This window comes from Anolis carolinensis, chromosome 2 (genome assembly GCF_035594765.1).
Source record: "Anolis carolinensis isolate JA03-04 chromosome 2, rAnoCar3.1.pri, whole genome shotgun sequence".
NCBI classification, from domain to species: domain Eukaryota; kingdom Metazoa; phylum Chordata; class Lepidosauria; order Squamata; family Dactyloidae; genus Anolis; species Anolis carolinensis.
Window position 1 is genome coordinate 72,964,301 of NC_085842.1, and position 19,695 is coordinate 72,983,995.

The following is a 19,695-nucleotide window of genomic DNA, read 5'->3' on the forward strand; positions in this document are numbered from 1 at the left end:
GATGTTGACTGTGGTTGTGACCACCACAATGCCAAAGTGCTATAGTGCTAATTCAAGTCCAGAGGAGGGTCCAACAATAGGTATTTGATGTTACCATAATAAATATTAGTTATAAATAAATAATAGTTGTATAGATAAACTCCATTCAATACAAATTACTCTGACCATGGTTATTTATAAATGACTGAAATATGGCCCTATGTCTATTTTATCAAAAAGTCTGTGTAAAAAGTGAACACTGGTGTTAAAGAACCATTATAAAGTTTGACTTGACACATCTTACTGTGAAATGCTAGACGCATGTGAGATATAGGGTTATTTTGACCGGTTGTTGTATGACTGTTTCAGGAGCCATGATATTCAGAGAGCCAATAAAGTGTTGTATCCAGAGATGTAATAAAATTAAGCACTACTTTTTAAAAAGGAAATGTTATGTTTTTTTCTACAGAGATGACTTTGTACAGGTTGGGAAAGGAGCTTCTAACAACACTTTGACAGCACGAACAATGAATGTTGGCCTCACTTTGCTTAAGGTTTGGGATGCTGAGCATAGCAGCATGGCAGATTATGTGCCACTTCCTGTACACTATGCAATCTATCCAGATCTCAAAGATATTATCATAGGTGATATCATTTGCTTAACTTCCTCACTGGTAAACCAAGAAGGTAAGACATTGTTGAATGGCAATTGACTTTACACTGAATAAAATAGTCTCCATCAATGTTAAATTACCATGGAAACTTTATACTGTTGTATGCATGGTGCATTTTCAAAACAACCAACTGCATTATTCATTGTGTTGTTACTATCAAATGTCAACTCCCTCTTCTTGCTGACAAGAAGAACTGATTTAGTCATCTCCTCTGTATTTAATTATATCAAAACAATCTACCATTTCTTGTAAATTGTGATTTCTGTTCATTGTTAAAATAATATATTTTATATATTTTAAAATAGTTTGTTAGGTATATTTGCAGTTTGCTGTATGCATATGAAAAAGAAGAGACTTGCTAGCTTTATGCACTCTAGGTCACAATGTAGAATATGTGATTTAGCCCTTAATATTTATGTATTATGTATTGAAATATCTCCATCCTGCCCTGTATCAAGAAATCTTGGGATGGAGTACATGTAAAGTCAATGCTAACAGGTTAAGCAATAAAAAATTAAGTAGATTAAAATGTATTGAACATATTAGATCAAAACAGGTTAAAATATTTGGAAAGTTTAAAATCCTTGTGTAAAGCATTTCTACTATTCAGAAGGTTCAAAGGCTTTAATACATAGTCATATTTTTACTTCATCCTAATTGGAACCAAGGCTGGTGCCAGTTGGATCTCAAAAAGGAGATCATTCCACAAGCAAGATGCCACAGCTGAAAAGGCTCTTTCCCATGTCCTCTCATATGATATTGGCTTCACTGTCAGGACATAGAGGAGAGGCCCCTAGCAAACCAAGTTGCTAGACAGGCACATGTAGGGCTCCAAACCATTTAGGACTTTAAATGTCACCACAAGCATTTTGAATTCAGACTAGGAGTGTTGTTCTCTAAATTTTGGAATTATATGTGAAATTATATCATGTCCATATGGTATTCAGGTCAGTAGTCAAGCTGTTACATTTTGCGATAGCTGTGGTTCCCACATCCACTTCAAGGGCAGCCCCACACAGAGAACATTACAGTAGTCTAATCAGGGTTTTTCCAGTGTATGAATTACTGTAGCTAGTTTATTCTTCACCAGGAAATATCATAGCTGATGCACCAATTAAAGCTGGTGCAAAGTTACCTGAACCACATCTCTACTAAATAATCCCTTATATCAGAAAGGATGTGTGTGCATGTGGGACTAAAATGCTATCTTTAAAAAGTTTACAGCTTAACTGGAGGCCACCTTTTATATTACCTAGTCTAGAAAACATGACAGACCTTCTGTCTTCTGTCCCTGTCAGAAACATGGCTGATGGTGATGGAAGAAATTTTTCCATGATACCTCCAAGGTTAAAAACCTCATTTCCCTACTCCCCCCAAAAATCTGCTTGACTCCTATCTTTGCAGTGTGCAAATGCTACTGTGAAACGTTATACTATAGGAGGCTTGAAGTCTCTTGTGTGCTTTGTTTGTTTATTATTTTCTCCTTCTTTACTCTGCCTGGAAACAATTATAATTATAGTGCTGCTTCTTTTTCTTTTCTTTTCTTTTTAAAGCTAATAATTTAGCTACAAATGCAAGGCATGCAAGAAAGTAAATATAACATTTTAAAATGGACTTTTTTACAGGTTTGTCAGGAATATGGAGTTCTTCTTTGAACAACATTCTTCAGATTGATCCAAAGACAGGAGTAGCAGTAGCAAGGAATTTTGGAACTGTGACAATATATTATGAGATTCCTGGACTACTAAAGACATACAGAGAGGTGAGAAACATCTCAAATCTGTTTGTGCTGTTGCTATACTGGGTAGCATGCACTCTCCTTCTATATTGTTCTCACTAGCTTCGGAATCCCAGTGTTCTTTGTAAAGTTCTATAAGTTTAAATGGTATATTGAGATCTTTTTTTAATATTCCACAAACATGTATACCAAAACAAATACAAGCCAGATTCTATTGTTAAATGGAATACTGAAAATGGAAAGTGCTTTCATGAAGTTATCATCATACACTTTTTGGATTCCAGTCATCATTATTGTCAAAAGCACCATGTCACCTGGTTTAATTGGGTTTTTTTCATTTACACTTATGCTTACTGTTAGGTCTTCATGTATCTTGATTTCACCTATTCTTAATGAAGCAGTTTATTTAAATTTATTAATCAAATTAAGCTATATGATAAGGTTAGTCTGAAATTATCTATAAATAGATCTTATCTGGTATGCAAGTTTGTCTTGTGTGCAGGAGTTTCTTGTCCAAGTAAGCATGTATGCAATCTTAAATAAATGATACTGTAATCTTTTCCTTTTAAGGTGTCAATTAGTGTACCTGAAAGGATTGTAGCAACACAGGCGAGTGGGATAAAAACAAATTTGCAAGACACATCATCTTCTAAAGTTTTCATTAAAATTGGACAGAGAAGTAAAAATATGAAAGGTATACAGCTTACTTGCTTTGTATTTGGTTGTACAAGAATGAACTAATCAGAAAATGATTATCTTCTCTAGACCTTTTTATGTAACATTAATTGTAGTGTAAATATTGCAATAAAAACTGTCTTCATCTTATTAAGTTTAACTATGGGAAGTTGTCCAAGGAATTATTTTTAGTATATATCCAATTTTCTTTAGCTAGATCAATGAAGAGTTTAATGGAGTAGGCTTTAGGTAACTTGTGTATCTTGTAGAAAAATATCAGCATTTTGTTCCTGTAACAGCTGAAGCATGTATTCCATGGATCCCATCATCCCCACCTATTCTACTTTTATAGACATATACCTTTGCCAAAAATAAGGCAATCCAAGGAGAGGTTTTGAGATGGTTTGGGATTGCATTTGGCCTCAGGGCTCATTTTGCCCACCAGGGAAAAGGCAGAACTGCTCAATGCCTTCTTTGCCTCGGTCTTCTCACAAAAAGAAAGCCATCTTCAACCTCAGCAACATGGAATGGACGAAGGATTGGGGGAAATCCAACCCCAAATAGGGAAACAAGTTGTCCAGGAACACCTGGCCTCTCTAAACGAATTCAAGTCCCCAGGGCCAGATCAGCTACATCCAAGAGTCCTGAAGGAATTAGCGGAAGTTATTTCAGAACCACTAGCAATTATCTTCGAGAGTTCTTGGAGAACGGGAGAAGTCCCAGCAGATTGGAGGAGGGCGAATGTGGTCCCTATCTTCAAGAAGGGAAAAAAGAATGACCCAAACAATTACCGTCCAGTCAGCCTCACATCGATACCAGGCAAGATTCTGGAAAAGATCATCAAGGAAGTGGTCTGCGAACACTTAGAAACAAATGCGGTCATTGCTAATAGTCAACACAGATTTACCAAAAACAAGTCATGCCAGACTAATCTGATCTCTTTTTTCGATAGAGTTACGAGTTGGGTCGATACAGGGAATGCTGTGGATGTAGCCTACCTGGATTTCAGTAAGGCCTTCGACAAAGTCCCCCACGACCTTCTGGCAAATAAACTAGTAAAATGTGGGCTAGACAAAACTACGGTTAGGTGGATCTGTAATTGGCTAAGCGAACGAACCCAAAGGGTACTCACCAATGCGTCGTCTTCATCATGGAAAGAAGTGACAAGTGGAGTGCCGCAGGGCTCCGTCCTGGGCCCAGTTCTGTTCAACATCTTTATTAACGACTTAGACGAAGGGTTAGAAGGCACGATCATCAAGTTTGCAGACGACACAAAACTGGGAGGGATAGCTAACACTCCAGAAGACAGGAGCAGAATTCAAAACGATCTTGACAGACTAGAGAGATGGGCCGAAACTAACAAAATGAAGTTCAACAGGGACAAATGCAGGATACTTCCATTTCGGCAGAAAAAATGGAAATCAAAGATACAGAATGGGGGACGTCTGGCTTGACAGCAGTGTGTGCGAAAAAGACCTTGGAGTCCTCGTGGACAACAAGTTAAACATAAGCCAACAATGTGATGCAGCAGCTAAAAAAGCCAACGGGATTCTGGCCTGCATAAATAGGGGTATAGCGTCTAGATCCAGGGAAGTCATGCTACCCCTCTATTCTGCCTTGGTCAGACCACACCTGGAATACTGTGTCCAATTCTGGGCACCACAGTTGAAGGGAGATGTTGACAAGCTGGAAAGCGTCCAGAGGAGGGTGACTAAAATGATTAAGGGTCTGGAGAACAAGCCCTATGAGGAGCGGCTTAAAGAGCTTGGCATGTTTAGCCTGCAGAAGAGAAGGCTGAGAGGAGACATGATAGCCATGTACAAATATGTGAGGGGAAGTCATAGGGAGGAGGGAGCAAGCTTGTTTTCTGCTGCCCTGCAGACTAGGACACGGAACAATGGCTTCAAACTACAGGAAAGGAGATTCCACCTGAACATCAGGAAGAATTTCCTCACTGTGAGGACTGTTCGGCAGTGGAACTCTCTCCCCCGGGCTGTGGTGGAGGCTCCTTCCTTGGAGGCTTTTAAGCAGAGGCTGGATGGCCATCTGTCGGGGGTGCTTTGAATGCGATTCCCTGCTTCTTGGCAGGGGGTTGGACTGGATGGCCCATGAGGTTTCTTCCAACTCTACTATTCTATGATTCTATGATTCTATGACCTAAGGAAAGATTATGATTAAGTTAGAATTCTTTGTATTTTTATATCCTTTTTTCCATAGATATCCTCATTTAATGGCAGCTTTAAATGTTCAGTAGAGCGAGAGGAAAAGAACCACTCATTCTTTTTTAATATATCGAGACAGCTTTTATCTCTAGGTCAACGTTTTCAACTGGCCAAACTTGTGACCACTTAACATATCCTTTTTTCTCTTTTTTTTCTGGTGGTGGGGTGGGGTGGTCCCTCAAGTTGTTGTTTGAAAATGTGTGTTTTATTGTGGCATCCATAATAGTTTTTGTGGTAGGAAATTTTTTAAAAGATTTATAAGTAAGTGTATTTTAACAAGGCAGTTCAGAGCACTCAGCAGTTTCTGATGTATTGAAAATATTTCCAAGGGAACTAATGCCCCATTTCAATTCAGTAATAAATGACACAATTTATCTTCTTGACTATCTCTGGAAAACACATTAGTGAGACTTCCAGAGTATGCCAGCCTTAGTAGGCTGCAAGGCCTTGATCCAAAGTTTAAATGAAGTGAAATCTCATGCAGTTTAATATGACCTCTCACCCAACAATATACCGTATTCATTCTCAGTAATGATTGTTGTAGTTTTGACTCTTACTTCAGCAGTTGAAAGAAATCAGCTGTGTAAGTCCTCATGCTCAAATCAACAGCTCTTGTTTTTATATGCTTAAAATCAAAAGAAAACTACCGTTTTATGCAGCGTTTCTTACCATAGTGCTTTATCAGGCTGGTGTTTGTGTTTTGTAATATTTCATTTATTTTACTCAATTTTCCTTAGGAGAATGTTCCCCTGCTCAAACTGAAGTAATTGAAGAAATGAAGCCTCAGTCTATTATCAGTTGCCAAGTTAATTTCAACAATGATATATTTGATTTGCCAGCCTCTGAGGTTTTTACTGCAGAACCTGGGTTTGATATAGCTTCAGGTAAGATAGAAACACCACAATGTGTTAAGGGTGCTCATCTTTCAGTTCAAGCTAATGGGCACAGTTTTCAGGCAGGAAGGGGAGGAAGTTTAATGCTGCATATATATACACACATTCTCCTGCAAGATACTGGTGATGTCAGGACCTCAAATCATGTAATCTTCATTTGAGGCACACTCATACTATATTGCATGTACACTTTTTATTTTTATCTGCTTTTAATGCTATCTACATGTATACTGAATGTTGGGTATTGTTATGCTTTCAGCATGCTGATACAATTTGCTTAAGTAGAAGCTTGCATGTTGAGTTCTCATTAGTTAGGAATGCTTACCTTTATTTTTGGCACATGTGGAAAACTATAGCAGTCCCAAGGCTATTCTCATAGAGAGGGGTGGGGTTAGCTGAGAGACCAATGGGGGAAAAGCCTGCATAAAATTTGAATGGTGCTGTCTATAAATATGTATTGCATATACTACTTGCCAGTTCTGACAACATTTGTGGTATATTTCTAACTCACAAGTATTTTGTTTCCTGAACTGAGTAAGCTTATACCTAACAGATAGATATGGTGAGGCTGAGTTCATGCTACTTCTCACCCATCTTACCACTGAGACTTCCCTCCATTTGTTCTGTATACATTCTGCTAATCACGTTAGGGCAAAGTAAGATTTTTGGCCCCCATCTGCTTTTGGACTGAGATGTTTTTCTTACCCAGATGCTTTCAACCTGGTTTCCAGGATTGAGGTTTTGCATCTCTTCACAGGTGTAAATATTTTTGACATATAATGCTACTCGACCCGTCTCCTATTTGGTCTCTTTCTCTGAAATCGGTTTTATCCCTCCATTGCTCCATTCCAATCATAGGACACATCCCACCAGGTTTCAGTTATGTCTATTACATCATAACTGTTTTGTTGGGCTAGGCGTTCCAGATCATCTTGTTTATTTCCCATGCTCTGGGCATTAGTGTAAAGACATCTAAGCCCATGGGACATTCCCCTTAGCTGTTTATTTGAGATTATTGTCCTCTCGCTGCTTGGTACTTGTTGTGTTTGTCCAACCCTCTTTTTAGCCTTTTGTCTGTTCACTCTGGTCCTTGATAAACTACTGTTCCCAAGGATAATGTCACCATTCCCCACACAACATAGTTGAAAGTCTGCTTGATCAAGATTGCCAGTCTCTGATCAAAAACATTCCTTCCTACTTTTCTGAGGAAGAAAGGGGTATAAAACCAAGAATAAAGAAACACCCCCCCCCCCACACACACACACACACTCACGGTCCCCAGCCAAACCCACTTGAAAAATCCCAGCCCCTTTCCTGATATTGTTTAAAATAAGGGAAGAGCAAGCTCTCTGCAGCCAGCCAGGCAGAAATCACTGTGCCACAGCAAGGCAAAGCAGAGCACAGCACAGTGTACTCAAGGGTTGGGGATTACAAACTCAAAAAATGTATTTGCTTTCAAAAATGTAAAATAAAACCAAAGGAAATGGAGAACCAAGACAGAGGCAGCAGGCAGGCAATTGAGCCAGTGAGATAAATGGAGAAGGGAAAGGAAATCCAACAAGGAAAGGATATGTTTTTAAAATGAGGCAAGCAGCAGCCAGTCCAAATCCCCCCAAAATGAATATTTCAGTATTCTCAAAGTTCATAAGACAATTCCTAACTTCCCTTGCCTAGTTTCCAACATTCCTCACAACCTCTGAGGATGCCTGCCACATATGTGGGTGAAATGTCAGGAGAGAAAGCTTCTGGAACATGGCCATACAGCCTGAAACCCTCACAGCAACCCAGTGATTCCGGCCATGAAAACTTTCAACAATACAATTCCTATTTTATTAGCAATTTGTTTGTGCTATACAAATTAAAACACTCAGCACTGAACGTAACCATTTCCATATATAAAACACAGAAACATTGCAAATTAAGTTTTACATTTAAACTGATCATATTTCATTACTTGTTCTTACTTATAATTAAGTATGTTCTGGGCTCTTTCATTTTGCACATTAATACCACTCTGATGCCATGTAAACTGCCCTAGCAACATCCTACGGAATCCTGAGTTTTGCAGTTTAGGGAGCATTATTTAGAATTTTGAGCCAGATAAATCTAGATTACAAATTCCAGAATTCCATAGGATGTAGCCATGGTAGCTAACTATAGCTGAAAGGGGGTTTAATTTGTTTGTTTTATGATCATGAAATATAAGTGAAAAATGGGTTTCATCTTCCAAGTCCATGATGATATTATTTAGTCTGTTACATGAGTAATGAGCTGAGAAAACAAAAATGTTAATCCAGAATGGTAAGTAATAATAATGTAATGATACAGGCATAGGCTTTATGAGGACTTGAATTACTATGTTAAATAAAGACAGCTCAACAGGAGCTGGCACATTTGATATCTCAGTGCTACAAAAACAGTGAAAAGGTTAAATCTATCTAGCAAAATTCCTTTGAGGTAGTTTAAGCAATGCAAAGAAATCCTATGGGAGGTCAGAGTCCTGTTCCCCTCAATGTGCCCAAGATCAGTACCATGCTTGTATCTGTTAGCTACAACTTTTCTTTCTTGAAAATGTTTCAGAGTTTGACTGCCAATGGCTTGGAGATCAACAATAGTTCATACACCACCACATTTAAGTAGTAAAGCATTGTTCCATACAACATCTTGTAGTTCTAAATAAGATTTTGACACTGAGGCTCTTCTGGTGGCTGGGACGCACGCCCACTCCTAAGTGATGCTTGCAGAAACCTTCAGGCAAGGGAGTCTTTTGTTGGCTATCCCTCCACTGCCAGCATTCAAATATGTGAGGAACTTCCAACTTGTTGCGTAGTAGAAGAGTCCCTTTACTAATTTATGTCATCAAAAATGTAAAACAGTCAGGAAGAGGTCAAGTTATCTGCTTATACAAATATACCACCAAAGAAGTAAATGACTGTTTAATCCTTCTTCCACCTGTTGTGACTTCTTGAATTATATTCAGGATAGTGAGAAAGAGTCTTTATTTTAAAGAGTAACAGTAACTTAGTTTATTTATAGCATTCTTGTGGCAGAAGCGTAATGGTTACAAAGGTATAAATGCTTAGCAGTTAAGAAACAACGTTTCATTACAACTCTACTCCAATCTTTTCTTTCATAGAAAGGAATGCGATATTACCACGTAAATACAGATTTTTGATTATCTTTAACTTATTCTTCTGACTACTTCTCTAACCACCTTTCATTAACGTCCTCCCTGACTCTTACTTACTAACAAACCATCATGACTCTTCAGCTAACTCCCTCACTTACTGACTTCAACTCCCATAGAATGTTCAGTTGGGTTTTTCTTTTTTTCTTCAACTGCCATCCTGGACTCCCTCATTTTTCAAATCTTGGCACCCGCTCATTTGCATGCGACCAATCAGGTTGCTCCTATGCAAAATAGCTCCTCTAATGGTGCTGCTGCTCCCTGAGAACCACAAAATGGCTGCTCACACACCAGCTCTATAAGGTAGGTCAAGTCCCTACATCAACAAACATATTTAAAACTACATTATAACTAGACATTTTGTTACATTAATAGGCATTAATAGGATCCATTTCTGAAAAACCATGCTCAGATTAGAGTACAGAACATTTAACATGCATGTAATACAGACACAATAGGTGGAAAGATGATATAACCATTCAATTTGGCTCTTTTTTTAGGACACTACACTTGTTCTATCATGGTGCAGAGACTTAGCGACAAACAACTAAAGCAACTCAGCATGAGCAAAACTGCTATCATCGTTTCAGCTTCATTCCAGGACAATCATTCTTCCATGGAGCAGATTGGTGCCAAAGTGCCATTTAATCCAGGGTTTTTTGCTAATCAGACTGAAATTATCCTAAGTAATCATCACACAAGTTCTGATGTGAAGATCTTTGGAGCCATTGAAGTACTTGAAAATCTTGAAGTGAGTAATAACAAGTATTTACTCTTCACATGTCACTAGAAAACATTGATACTTACTAGTTTAATCAATATGAAAATATGAGCTAAGACAAGAGAAAATCAAAACGAACTGGATTTCTACCAAAAGCAGAAACGTGTACAAAAGTACAAAAACATTATCTTAGTCATATTGTCAGTCTTTGTGCATAAAGTTTAAAGTAAATTGGCAAGTACTTTGAGATGTATTCTATTCACTAGAGAGGCCACTGAAATAAGGTCAAAACAGCCATTAAGTTGGATGGATTCGGGCTTTTATCTACATACATATCTCACAAACTTGCTATTTTGATTTCATGTTATTGGATGATTTTTGGCCACCTACCACAAATGTGTTTTCCGTTAGTTATAATTAGAAATCTAAAAGTGAAATTAATTTATTCTTGTAAAAATCTCTTTAAATGTTCCTGTGAATATAGAACATACACTCAAACTTTCTCAGATTTCTATTCAGTTTCATGTGCCTGGCAGAAATTATCATAACCATCTTAGCTGAGCAATATGAGCTGCAGAGTAACAGAGAAATGTGAATATTTTCAGCAGGTTGGGACAAAGCAGAGGTATGATAATTGTTGTAGCCCAGCCTCCATCTGAGCTGTCAGGTGAGCCTAAGGTTGGCCCCATTCAGCCTGTAATTGTCCCTGGACCTGCCGTGCCAGAGGACTCTGGGTTTGGACCTGAGATGCAGCCAGAGTTTGTCCCAGTGGATTCTGGGACCAGAGACAGAATGGTTGCAAGCAGGCAGTTTGAACCACATTCCTCACAACAGTCAAGGTTGGATCTCCAGGTGTCAGATGGACATTCTAGTTTGGATGTAGAAATTGATAAAGTGGAGAGGGATAATGAGCTTGACAGGAGGAGAGCAATAACTCAGTTGAGAAAAGAAAAGGTGTGTATCAGGAGGAGTAGGCATCTGCTTTGAAACGAAATAATGAGCAACCTTCTCACAGTATGGGACCTTGAATTTCCCATAAGAAGCCTTGCTTTCTCTGACACAGCCAGAGGTGGTAATGTTGCTAATTCAAGAAGGAGATCTTTGCTTCGTGTGTATGTCCGTGGCCTTGTATCTTGTTTCAAGTTCCAGCCTTGCTTGTTCCGGTGTTTCCAGTTGATTTTGCAGTTTGGATTTGTGTTCCAGCCAAGACCCTTGTTGTGTGATCCAGCTTGGACTCTGTACCTTGGACTAAATTTGGAGTCTTTTTCCTGCATTCCAGTGTATTTTCCTGTGTTTCCAGTTTGATTCATGCCTTGGATTAATCCTTGAAACTCTTGTTTGGACTATTAGTGATATCTTTCGTGGGAATTACTTTGATATCCAGTTTGGACTATGTTCTTTGAGTTATATTTATAGACTTTTGCTTCACGTTAATCAAGTTCTTGTGGATTTAAACCCATTTTATTGACTGTGAACTTTAATGTGCTGTTGCTTACATATAATCTTCAATAAACAGCTTGCTTGCTTATATTCTGGGGCTCCAGTGTGGCAGCCTAGGGGTGCAACAATAATAATGCTGTGAAAAAAAGGGAATGGAGAGAAAGAGAAAATATAATCATACATTATATTCACTATAGTACTATGAAACCAATTAGGCCAAATCAGAAAGTAAATTAGGCTGATACAAACCAATTTGTACCAGGTCTGTCTCAAATCAGATTGATCTCCTTTGTTTCTAGCATGGAATGACATTGTCCAGGGAAAAAGCTAAAATGTTTGTTTCCAACATAAATACCAAAGTGGTGGAAATTAGTGGGGAAGAACTCACAATCTGGTTTCCTGGAACTCTATTTGGATTCATAGTCTAGATTGGAACCACTTAGGTCTAGATGAAGTCAGGCTCAAGTATGAATAACCAAATTGGACTCTGAACTAAATCGGGGGGACAGTGTACTGCCCTATAACAGATAATTAGGTTGTATTGAAGGAGTAGCCATCAAGAAGCTGTTGAATATCTATGTGAATCAGCTCTCTTATTAGGAAGATCTGGCATCACAGGAAAAAGGAAAAATTGCATTGAAGCATTTAGATATATCTGTTTTGATTATTCTATCCAGTGTCAGGCAGGGACTTGTGAAGTTCACAATGACCAGAGGGGGAATGAAGCCTTTAGTCCCATTTTTATCTGCCTTTGTTGTCTATGTTAGAACAAAAAACCTATTCAATGTTTTTGCTACATAATTCAGATACATACTTTGTTTTACAGGTAAAAGCCGGCTCACCAGTGGTAATAGCTTTTGAGAAGGACAAATCCTATGGGCTGCCCAGTTATGTAACATACACTGTTGCCTTGTCAGACCCCAGACTCACAAGCAGAGGGCCCTTATCTACTATGCTCATAATATCCAGTACAATTATTGACCAGTCTATCACTATTCCAGTGACAATTATTCATGTGTCTGACAGAACTCCATCTGTGAGACGTAAGTTTCTCTTTCTCTGTGCCCTTTATTAAATATGATTCCTTTTGTTAATAATATTATACGATTATTTCAGATTTTGGCATCTTTAGGATAGCGTTCACATTCTAGTAGTGCAGCTCTTCTAAATATAGTTTGGAAAATTTCTACCATGATAACATGCTCTATGCAGTTTTAAAACATGTTGGATTGCTAAGCAGAAACAGGCATGGTGGGTTACTTAGATGCGGGACACAAAGAAAACCCCAAGACTTATGTTTCAGAGGGAGTAGTGGCTTTCCTTGAATTCCCTATCTAAGAAAACTATGAAATTTATGGAGTCTCTATAAGTCAACAGTCAACTCAATGGTTAACACACCCACCACATGCAAATAGAGGCTTACATAAATATTCCCAGCAAACAGTACAAAATTGAAGGAAATTTTCTACTTACATTTCATTTAATTATGAATTTAAAGTATGTTGCTATAATTGATGACATTATTTTACTTCTTCATTTTCTCAGATGGACCAGGTTTATTACAACATTTCCTTGACTCTTATCAAGCCATGTTTTTCACTTGTTTTGCCCTGTTAGCAGGGATGGCTGTTATGATAATAGGTAAGAGGTTCAAATGATTGAGAATTATTTCTCCATAGATTTTTCAAAATGTTTAGCTGTTGTTTTAATGAACTTTGATGCTGTCACTTGTTCTATAATGTCTTTCAGTGCATTACGCTGTATTCTCACCAAAAGAACAGCAAGTTCATCCAGCTTTCATCCCAAGGACAAGTCCTCAGCACAGACAACGTAAGCAGATGTTAATCAGTTAAAAAAACTTTTAACCTTTTGTAACTGAATGATATTGTGTGTTTCTCATTCAGAGATAATACCCTGAGTTAAGTAGAACCATTGGACTTTTGTAGGACACATAGTATTATGTCATTCATTTCTGCAGTGGATTGTTCACAGCCTACATTGTAACCCCCAAACAGTTTTGTATCCACACCATCAATATACAGTGCAAATCATGTTGCCATTTATAAGTAAAAAAATACTCATTTAAGTATAGTTCCTTGAAGCCTGGATGTGAACCACTATCAGTCATTTAAAGCAAACAAAATTTTACTTGGATTAGAATGGCTTGCCTTCATTTGCCACCAAAATTTGGCAGCACAGTTTTCCATCACATTTGTGTGTGTGTGTGTGGGGGGGGGGGGGTAAACCTACTAATTTGGACATTAAGTCTACCAGTATTGCCCACTTTCTCCCTATGTACTGCCTTGTTACATTTAGCTCCTCTGGTTTCATTGTAGATAACTGCCATTATCAGTCCATGTTGAGGAAAGAATACAATGAGAGTTGGATAAGTAAACCAAATCCTCTCTTTGTGTTGATCATACAGCTTTCATGTAAGATTCATATTAAGTGAATAAGCACATGTTGAGCCCTTTCTTTAACAATGCATAGAAACAAGATGATTAATATGTGCAATTTTCTAAAAGAAATAGTTCATTGTAATTTCCACCCCCTTGATTGGTGAGTCACTGAATAATATTGATATTTAAAAACAAATCCACAATTTTCTGATATCTCAGAGTGCATGCGTAAATCATGACTGTGAATTGTATTCAAATTAACATTCCTAAGATACAATTTTTAAAAAATCCTATCAGTTCCATTGAAGCACACAGCTGTTTAATGCTGTTTCTTCCCTATTCCCATTGCCTGCCTTTCTCTTGGGCTTCTTTGGGGTGAACAGAGATCTGTACTCTGTTGCAGTATGTGAATTGTAACATTAGAAAATAACCCCAGGATGGGAAAGGATTGGATCAGCCATGATTTACTTTGGTTCATTGTCATTGCATTTCAAGGTAAAAATTAGTTACTAGGTTGGCTACACGTAGCTCAGATTAGATCCAGTTGAAAACTTTAATAATCCCTTTTAGACCAGTAGTGGGGGTTTTGTGATCATGACCATGTTGTTGAACTGTATCTCCAAGAACTTGCCATTGCCTGTGCTGACTGCTAGCAGTTGCAGTGCACCAAAATATCTGGAGGGCTGCAGAATTCCCACCTCAGCTTTAATGGCTTAACTTTCTGCTTTCATGTAAGCACGTGTACATGTGTCCTGCTTTTTCGTTTTACCATTCTTGGAGCATTTTCTGTTTCCTAAAGCTGTATGATCCTAGTTCTTATTCAAATGAGAGAGGAATGGGAAACTATAACCTTATCCTTCACCATCTTTTACTCTCCCTCACCATTGACTATGCTGGATGGGACTGATGAGAGTTGTAAACAAAAACCATGTGTCAGCCCTGAAATCAGTCATCATCTAGAATTTAGAGAAAATATCCTGAATTGCTTAAAATTTTATCTTCAGATACTCTGCATACTGGAGGTTCCTTATATTTACCAGTGCAAAATTTTGCAAATTTACTTATGTCAAAAAGATTCTCCCAGATTGATTGAAGTACACTTTGCACATAAGCTCCTTGTGCCAGTTGCAATCATAATGGTTCTCAAGGCAGTTATTTAGTCTTAAATTTTGAGACCTACTTATATTTTAAATCTAGTCCCTCAAACTCACATTGTATAAAAACATACTTTGAAAAAGTCAAGTCTACAACCTTACGTATCTCCTATACAGAGCACTTGACATTTTAAAAATAAAATGTTAGGTTTCCTTGCTTTTTTATTTATTGATATTGACCCATTGTCTACCTCTCATGAAGGGGCGCACCTTCATAGACACCCACTTTCAAAGAGTCCCAAATATTAATTTAATCTTCTATCACTGAGAGCTAGAATGAAAACTTTGTATACAAAATAACCCATAGAGCCAGTGTGGTGTAGTGGTTTGAGTTGGTAAAGGAAACTCCCACCGGGTAAACTTGGCAAGTCACACTTTTGCTTCCTCAGAGAAAGGGAAAGGCAAGTCCCCTCCTAACAAATCTTGTCAATGAAACCCAGTTATAGAATTCTTAAATTGGAAATAGTTTTGAAGGTAGCACAAGGTAAGTTGTCAGAAAAATCCAGAGAGAGGTTTAGAGGAAGTGTGAATTCATGATCAGTAGACTGCTGCTGCTCCAGAACTGTCCTGAACTGTGTGGAAATCCAGATGGACCTTCAGGTTTATGTGTATTTGAATTTTTCGTTGATCACGTTTATTTATTTATTTATTTATTTTGTGATATTTCTATCCCATCTTTCTCTACCTCGAAGGGGACTCAAGTATATTCCATGATGCTTCTTGTAGCAGGTGGTATTGATGACTTTATAGTTGTGGCAGTCCCTACACATGTTTTCCCCCAGCAAATACAACTCATTCTATATACCATGTATCCCAATACATGTTGGGATATTGTCTTCATTTTTCTCTACCAGAAGATAAACACTTTTTACAGAAGCTGAAAGTGTAAGATCCTGGAAGGTCTTGGAATGAAGACACATCTCACAATGCAGTCTCTGGAAACAAGTCTTTATTTTCCTTCTTGCCAGAATTCAAAAAAGTTAATTCTACCGTCTATTCTATGCCGGCTACTATATACTCCAGGAAAATCTCACCCTCTCCAAACCAGGTCACATCCCACTATCTTCAGCTCCTCTGTTCCCATAACAACCAGACCAGATGAGCCTTATCTCTGTTCCAACTCCCCTCCTTGTCTCTCCACCATCCTTGGCCTTCCATGTCAGGATGATCAGTCAGTCGATTCTAATGCTTGAGTTGGCTTCCTGACAGAAAGGGCCAAAACCACAGAAGGCAGGGTCACACACACACACACACATATATATATATACACACACACACACACACACACATACATATACATACATACATACATACATACATACATACATACATACATACATACATACAAACACAGAAAAGGTGAGACAGCAACACAACCTTGGTTGCAGTTAGCAATCCTCTGGGAAAGCACACAGGCAAAAAATGGCAAAGCACCATACTAAAGCAGCAAACACTTCTGGCCAAAACAAGAACATGCAGGGCAATCAAGGTTATGGAAGAGAGCACAGTGCTAGTACGAGCAAGAATCTGAGCTAAATCTAGGAGTGCTGGAAAAACAAGTTATGTGGGAAGGCATCCTGTCTACCTGCAGACAAACAATGTCAATGAAGTAGTTTCCTCATCTACTAGTGCTCCTGGATTATGGGGACATCTACATTAGAGAATTAATGCTGTTTGACACCACTTTAATGGACATGGATCCATGCTATGGAATCATAGGAATTTTCATTTTACAAGGTTTTTAGCCTTCTTCTCTAGAACAGAGTGCTGGTGCCTCACCGAACAACAACTCCCAGGATTCCATAGCATTGAGTCATGACAGTTAAATTGGTATCAAGCAACATTAATTCTACAGTGTAGATGTACATGACATTTATGCAGGGCTTGAGTTGTATCTTTATTTACCAATATCTACTCCTAGTCAATTTTATCTTTATTTTCCAAACTACTTGTGATGGAAACATCAATGTGCAGCATTTGTTTGTAGACAGTGTACTTCTTTTTCTGCTAGGTATATTTTAATTACCAAATCAAGTGTGTATGATGCTAAAAAGCACTACAACATCAAGCCTACACAAAACTGATAACAGCACTTTCTCGTACTGTATATGAATAATAATTCTTTTCTTCATTTATAGATGCTGGATTTTCTCATACATCTTCAAGTTCTAACAGTCCTACATCTTCAAGCAATGAAAATGTCTCTTTCACTAGATTATGGAGTCCAGGTTATGCTTCACATTAAAGAAGATGTTTTCTACACAAGGATTCTTACTTTGATTTATAAATGCTAGTGCCTTTACTAGTAGCTAATTGAATATCAAATGGAATTTGCCAATCTTCAAGTTTTATATATATATGAATATATTTCATTTTCAAGAATGCAATATAATTAGGGCATACATCTTAATATGCATGCTTTTCCTGCTTCCTGATCTGCCATTCTTCTCAGTATTATTGGAAATGAAGGAGAAGCGCGGACAATCACTCGAGTCCTGTCCAGCATTTGTGTTGACTGAGCTTGGCTGTTTCCCCCCGATTTATATGCTTCAGTTCATTTTTGTTATAGCTTTTGTTTGTCAGTATAGATATACAGCACTTCATTTGCCCATTTACTTCCTGTGGAAATAATACTTTTATAGTTTTGTAATGAGGCTTGAGGCTAGCAAAGAATGGAGGCATAATAATTAAAACATGAGCCAAAAACATGAAAGAATGTGCACTCCTAAAGGATTTAAATTTTAGCTTAGCATCAGATTTTATTAATTTATTTTGAGACTCAGGAATGAACATGCTGCACTGACACGGTTTTGCACTATTTAGCCTTACAAATCATTTGAATTTCCTAGTTTAGAAAGTAGTTATGCTTATAATAACTATGAATAGTTGTGCCTTTTTGTATAGAAATTGGAACATAATTGCCTTTTACCACTTCACCAGTTGCTGGTGGAGCACAAAGACTCTCTCGTTTGTTTCTAAACTTTTGAAATAATATGTTGTTATATAATTATGCAGACTATTTTTAAGAAAAAATATTTTAAACATGTTTTGAAAATTGTTACTATAAAATTAGGTTTTTTGCAAATGTTAAATACCTCAAAATTGAATCTCCATGTACATTTTCTGATCAGTGTCTGTAATAAGGATTAGCATTGATGCTTAAAATACTGAACAAATGTGTATACCATTGGAATGTGAATTAAAGACATAGAAGTGTGGTGCTGTTCTCACCAGCTAGTTCATATGATAGTTAATATTTCATTTTTGTTATGTTTTCTGTAATGTTAAAGATTGTGTATGTATTCTAGGATTACTGGGCGTAATGGAAAGCTACTGCTGATTTCAGACAGCACAATTTTTTTTACCAGGGGACTACATAACTCAGGGAATTATAAATACAGCCAGTACAATCAATAGATGCATATTGATAAATAGTTATTTATATTATAAAATTGGACATCTTTGGGGCCCTCTCTTGATCCAGCAGATCCCAATCTGACCCCATAAAGAGCCAAAAGAACTCCCTGTTTCATGGCTTTCTGCCTATTCTGCACATGGATTGTGTAGCCTTCCTCCCTGGGACAGCTGCACCAAATGCACAGAAGTAGTGCTTCCTTTCACTGTTGAGTGACTGCCATGGAGGCCTCAATGCAAAATAGCATCTGCCTCAAACCATCATCATTGAGTGGTTAGGACTAATGGTATGAATGTTTGACTGTAAACTATCTGCTTAACTCTGACTTCTCCCACCCCAAAAGTAACTTCCTGAATATGTGGAAATGTTTGAAAAGTGCATAAACAATCCTGTGAACATGTTTTACTTTTATATTGAAAAGCAATGTTGGGTTTTTTTTTTTACTTTGGTTGTGCTTTTTAAATTTCCCTGGTGTTTGAGAAATAAAGATGTGCTTTAAACACATGAGAGTTATTTGAAAATGATTCTATTGAAGTAAATGTGACCATTTAACATTATATTTTTCCATAATATAATTACAACTGGAGGGATGCATGCAGTGGAGATGAAAGGGAAAGGGATAACATAGAAAAAAGAGTGAAATGTAATCTTTTTCTTTCAAGTGAACTCTTGCACACTAAATATTTTACAACTTAAAGGGAGACTTGGAGAAACAGGCATACCTCAGTTAACAAAGTTTCTGACAAAGAATCTCCTGTTTACAAAGCTCTTTTAATATCCTCCCAGTTCTCACTTTTCTTTCTTGTCCTCTGTCTACCTGGAAAATATTTAACAGAATCAGCATTAGGCGAATGTGAAGGAGGGCTGGAAATGCACAAACATTTTGCTCAAGATTGTAGCAGCATGTCTGCAGTAAACACTGGGATTCTACTGTAGCAGATCCTAGTGTGGCAGTTTGTGCCTGTCTACAACGGATAAGGTAAGCAGCAGCTGCCTTCAGATGCATCCATAGCAAAACAGGAAAACAGATATGCCTGTCTGAAAAGCCATCCTCAGCATGTTAAAAGGCATAGATAAGGTGGTCACGAAATGGAAATCATAAGAAAAGTAGAGGCTAGTGACAGACTAATAATACTAGAATTTTTCAATTAGTCTCTACAAAAATCAAAATCTGCTTTTTAAGCTATGCAAGACTTCT

The 19,695-nt window shown here is 37.7% G+C and overlaps 1 protein-coding gene across 1 annotated transcript in view; it reads left to right on the top strand.

Annotated features, from left to right (window-relative positions):
- nup210 (nucleoporin 210) overlaps positions 1-19,001 on the top strand; it is a 123,258-nt gene extending 104,257 nt beyond the window's left edge. The window contains exons 32-40 of the mRNA XM_062969969.1: positions 449-666; positions 2,279-2,415; positions 2,962-3,085; positions 6,026-6,172; positions 9,869-10,119; positions 12,356-12,572; positions 13,075-13,170; positions 13,279-13,359; positions 17,221-19,001. Of these exons, the coding sequence (XP_062826039.1) occupies positions 449-666; positions 2,279-2,415; positions 2,962-3,085; positions 6,026-6,172; positions 9,869-10,119; positions 12,356-12,572; positions 13,075-13,170; positions 13,279-13,359; positions 17,221-17,327 (1,378 nt within the window). The 3' untranslated portion in view covers positions 17,328-19,001. The remainder of the gene's footprint in view (positions 1-448; positions 667-2,278; positions 2,416-2,961; positions 3,086-6,025; positions 6,173-9,868; positions 10,120-12,355; positions 12,573-13,074; positions 13,171-13,278; positions 13,360-17,220) is intronic.
- The last annotated feature ends 694 nt before the right edge of the window (positions 19,002-19,695 follow it).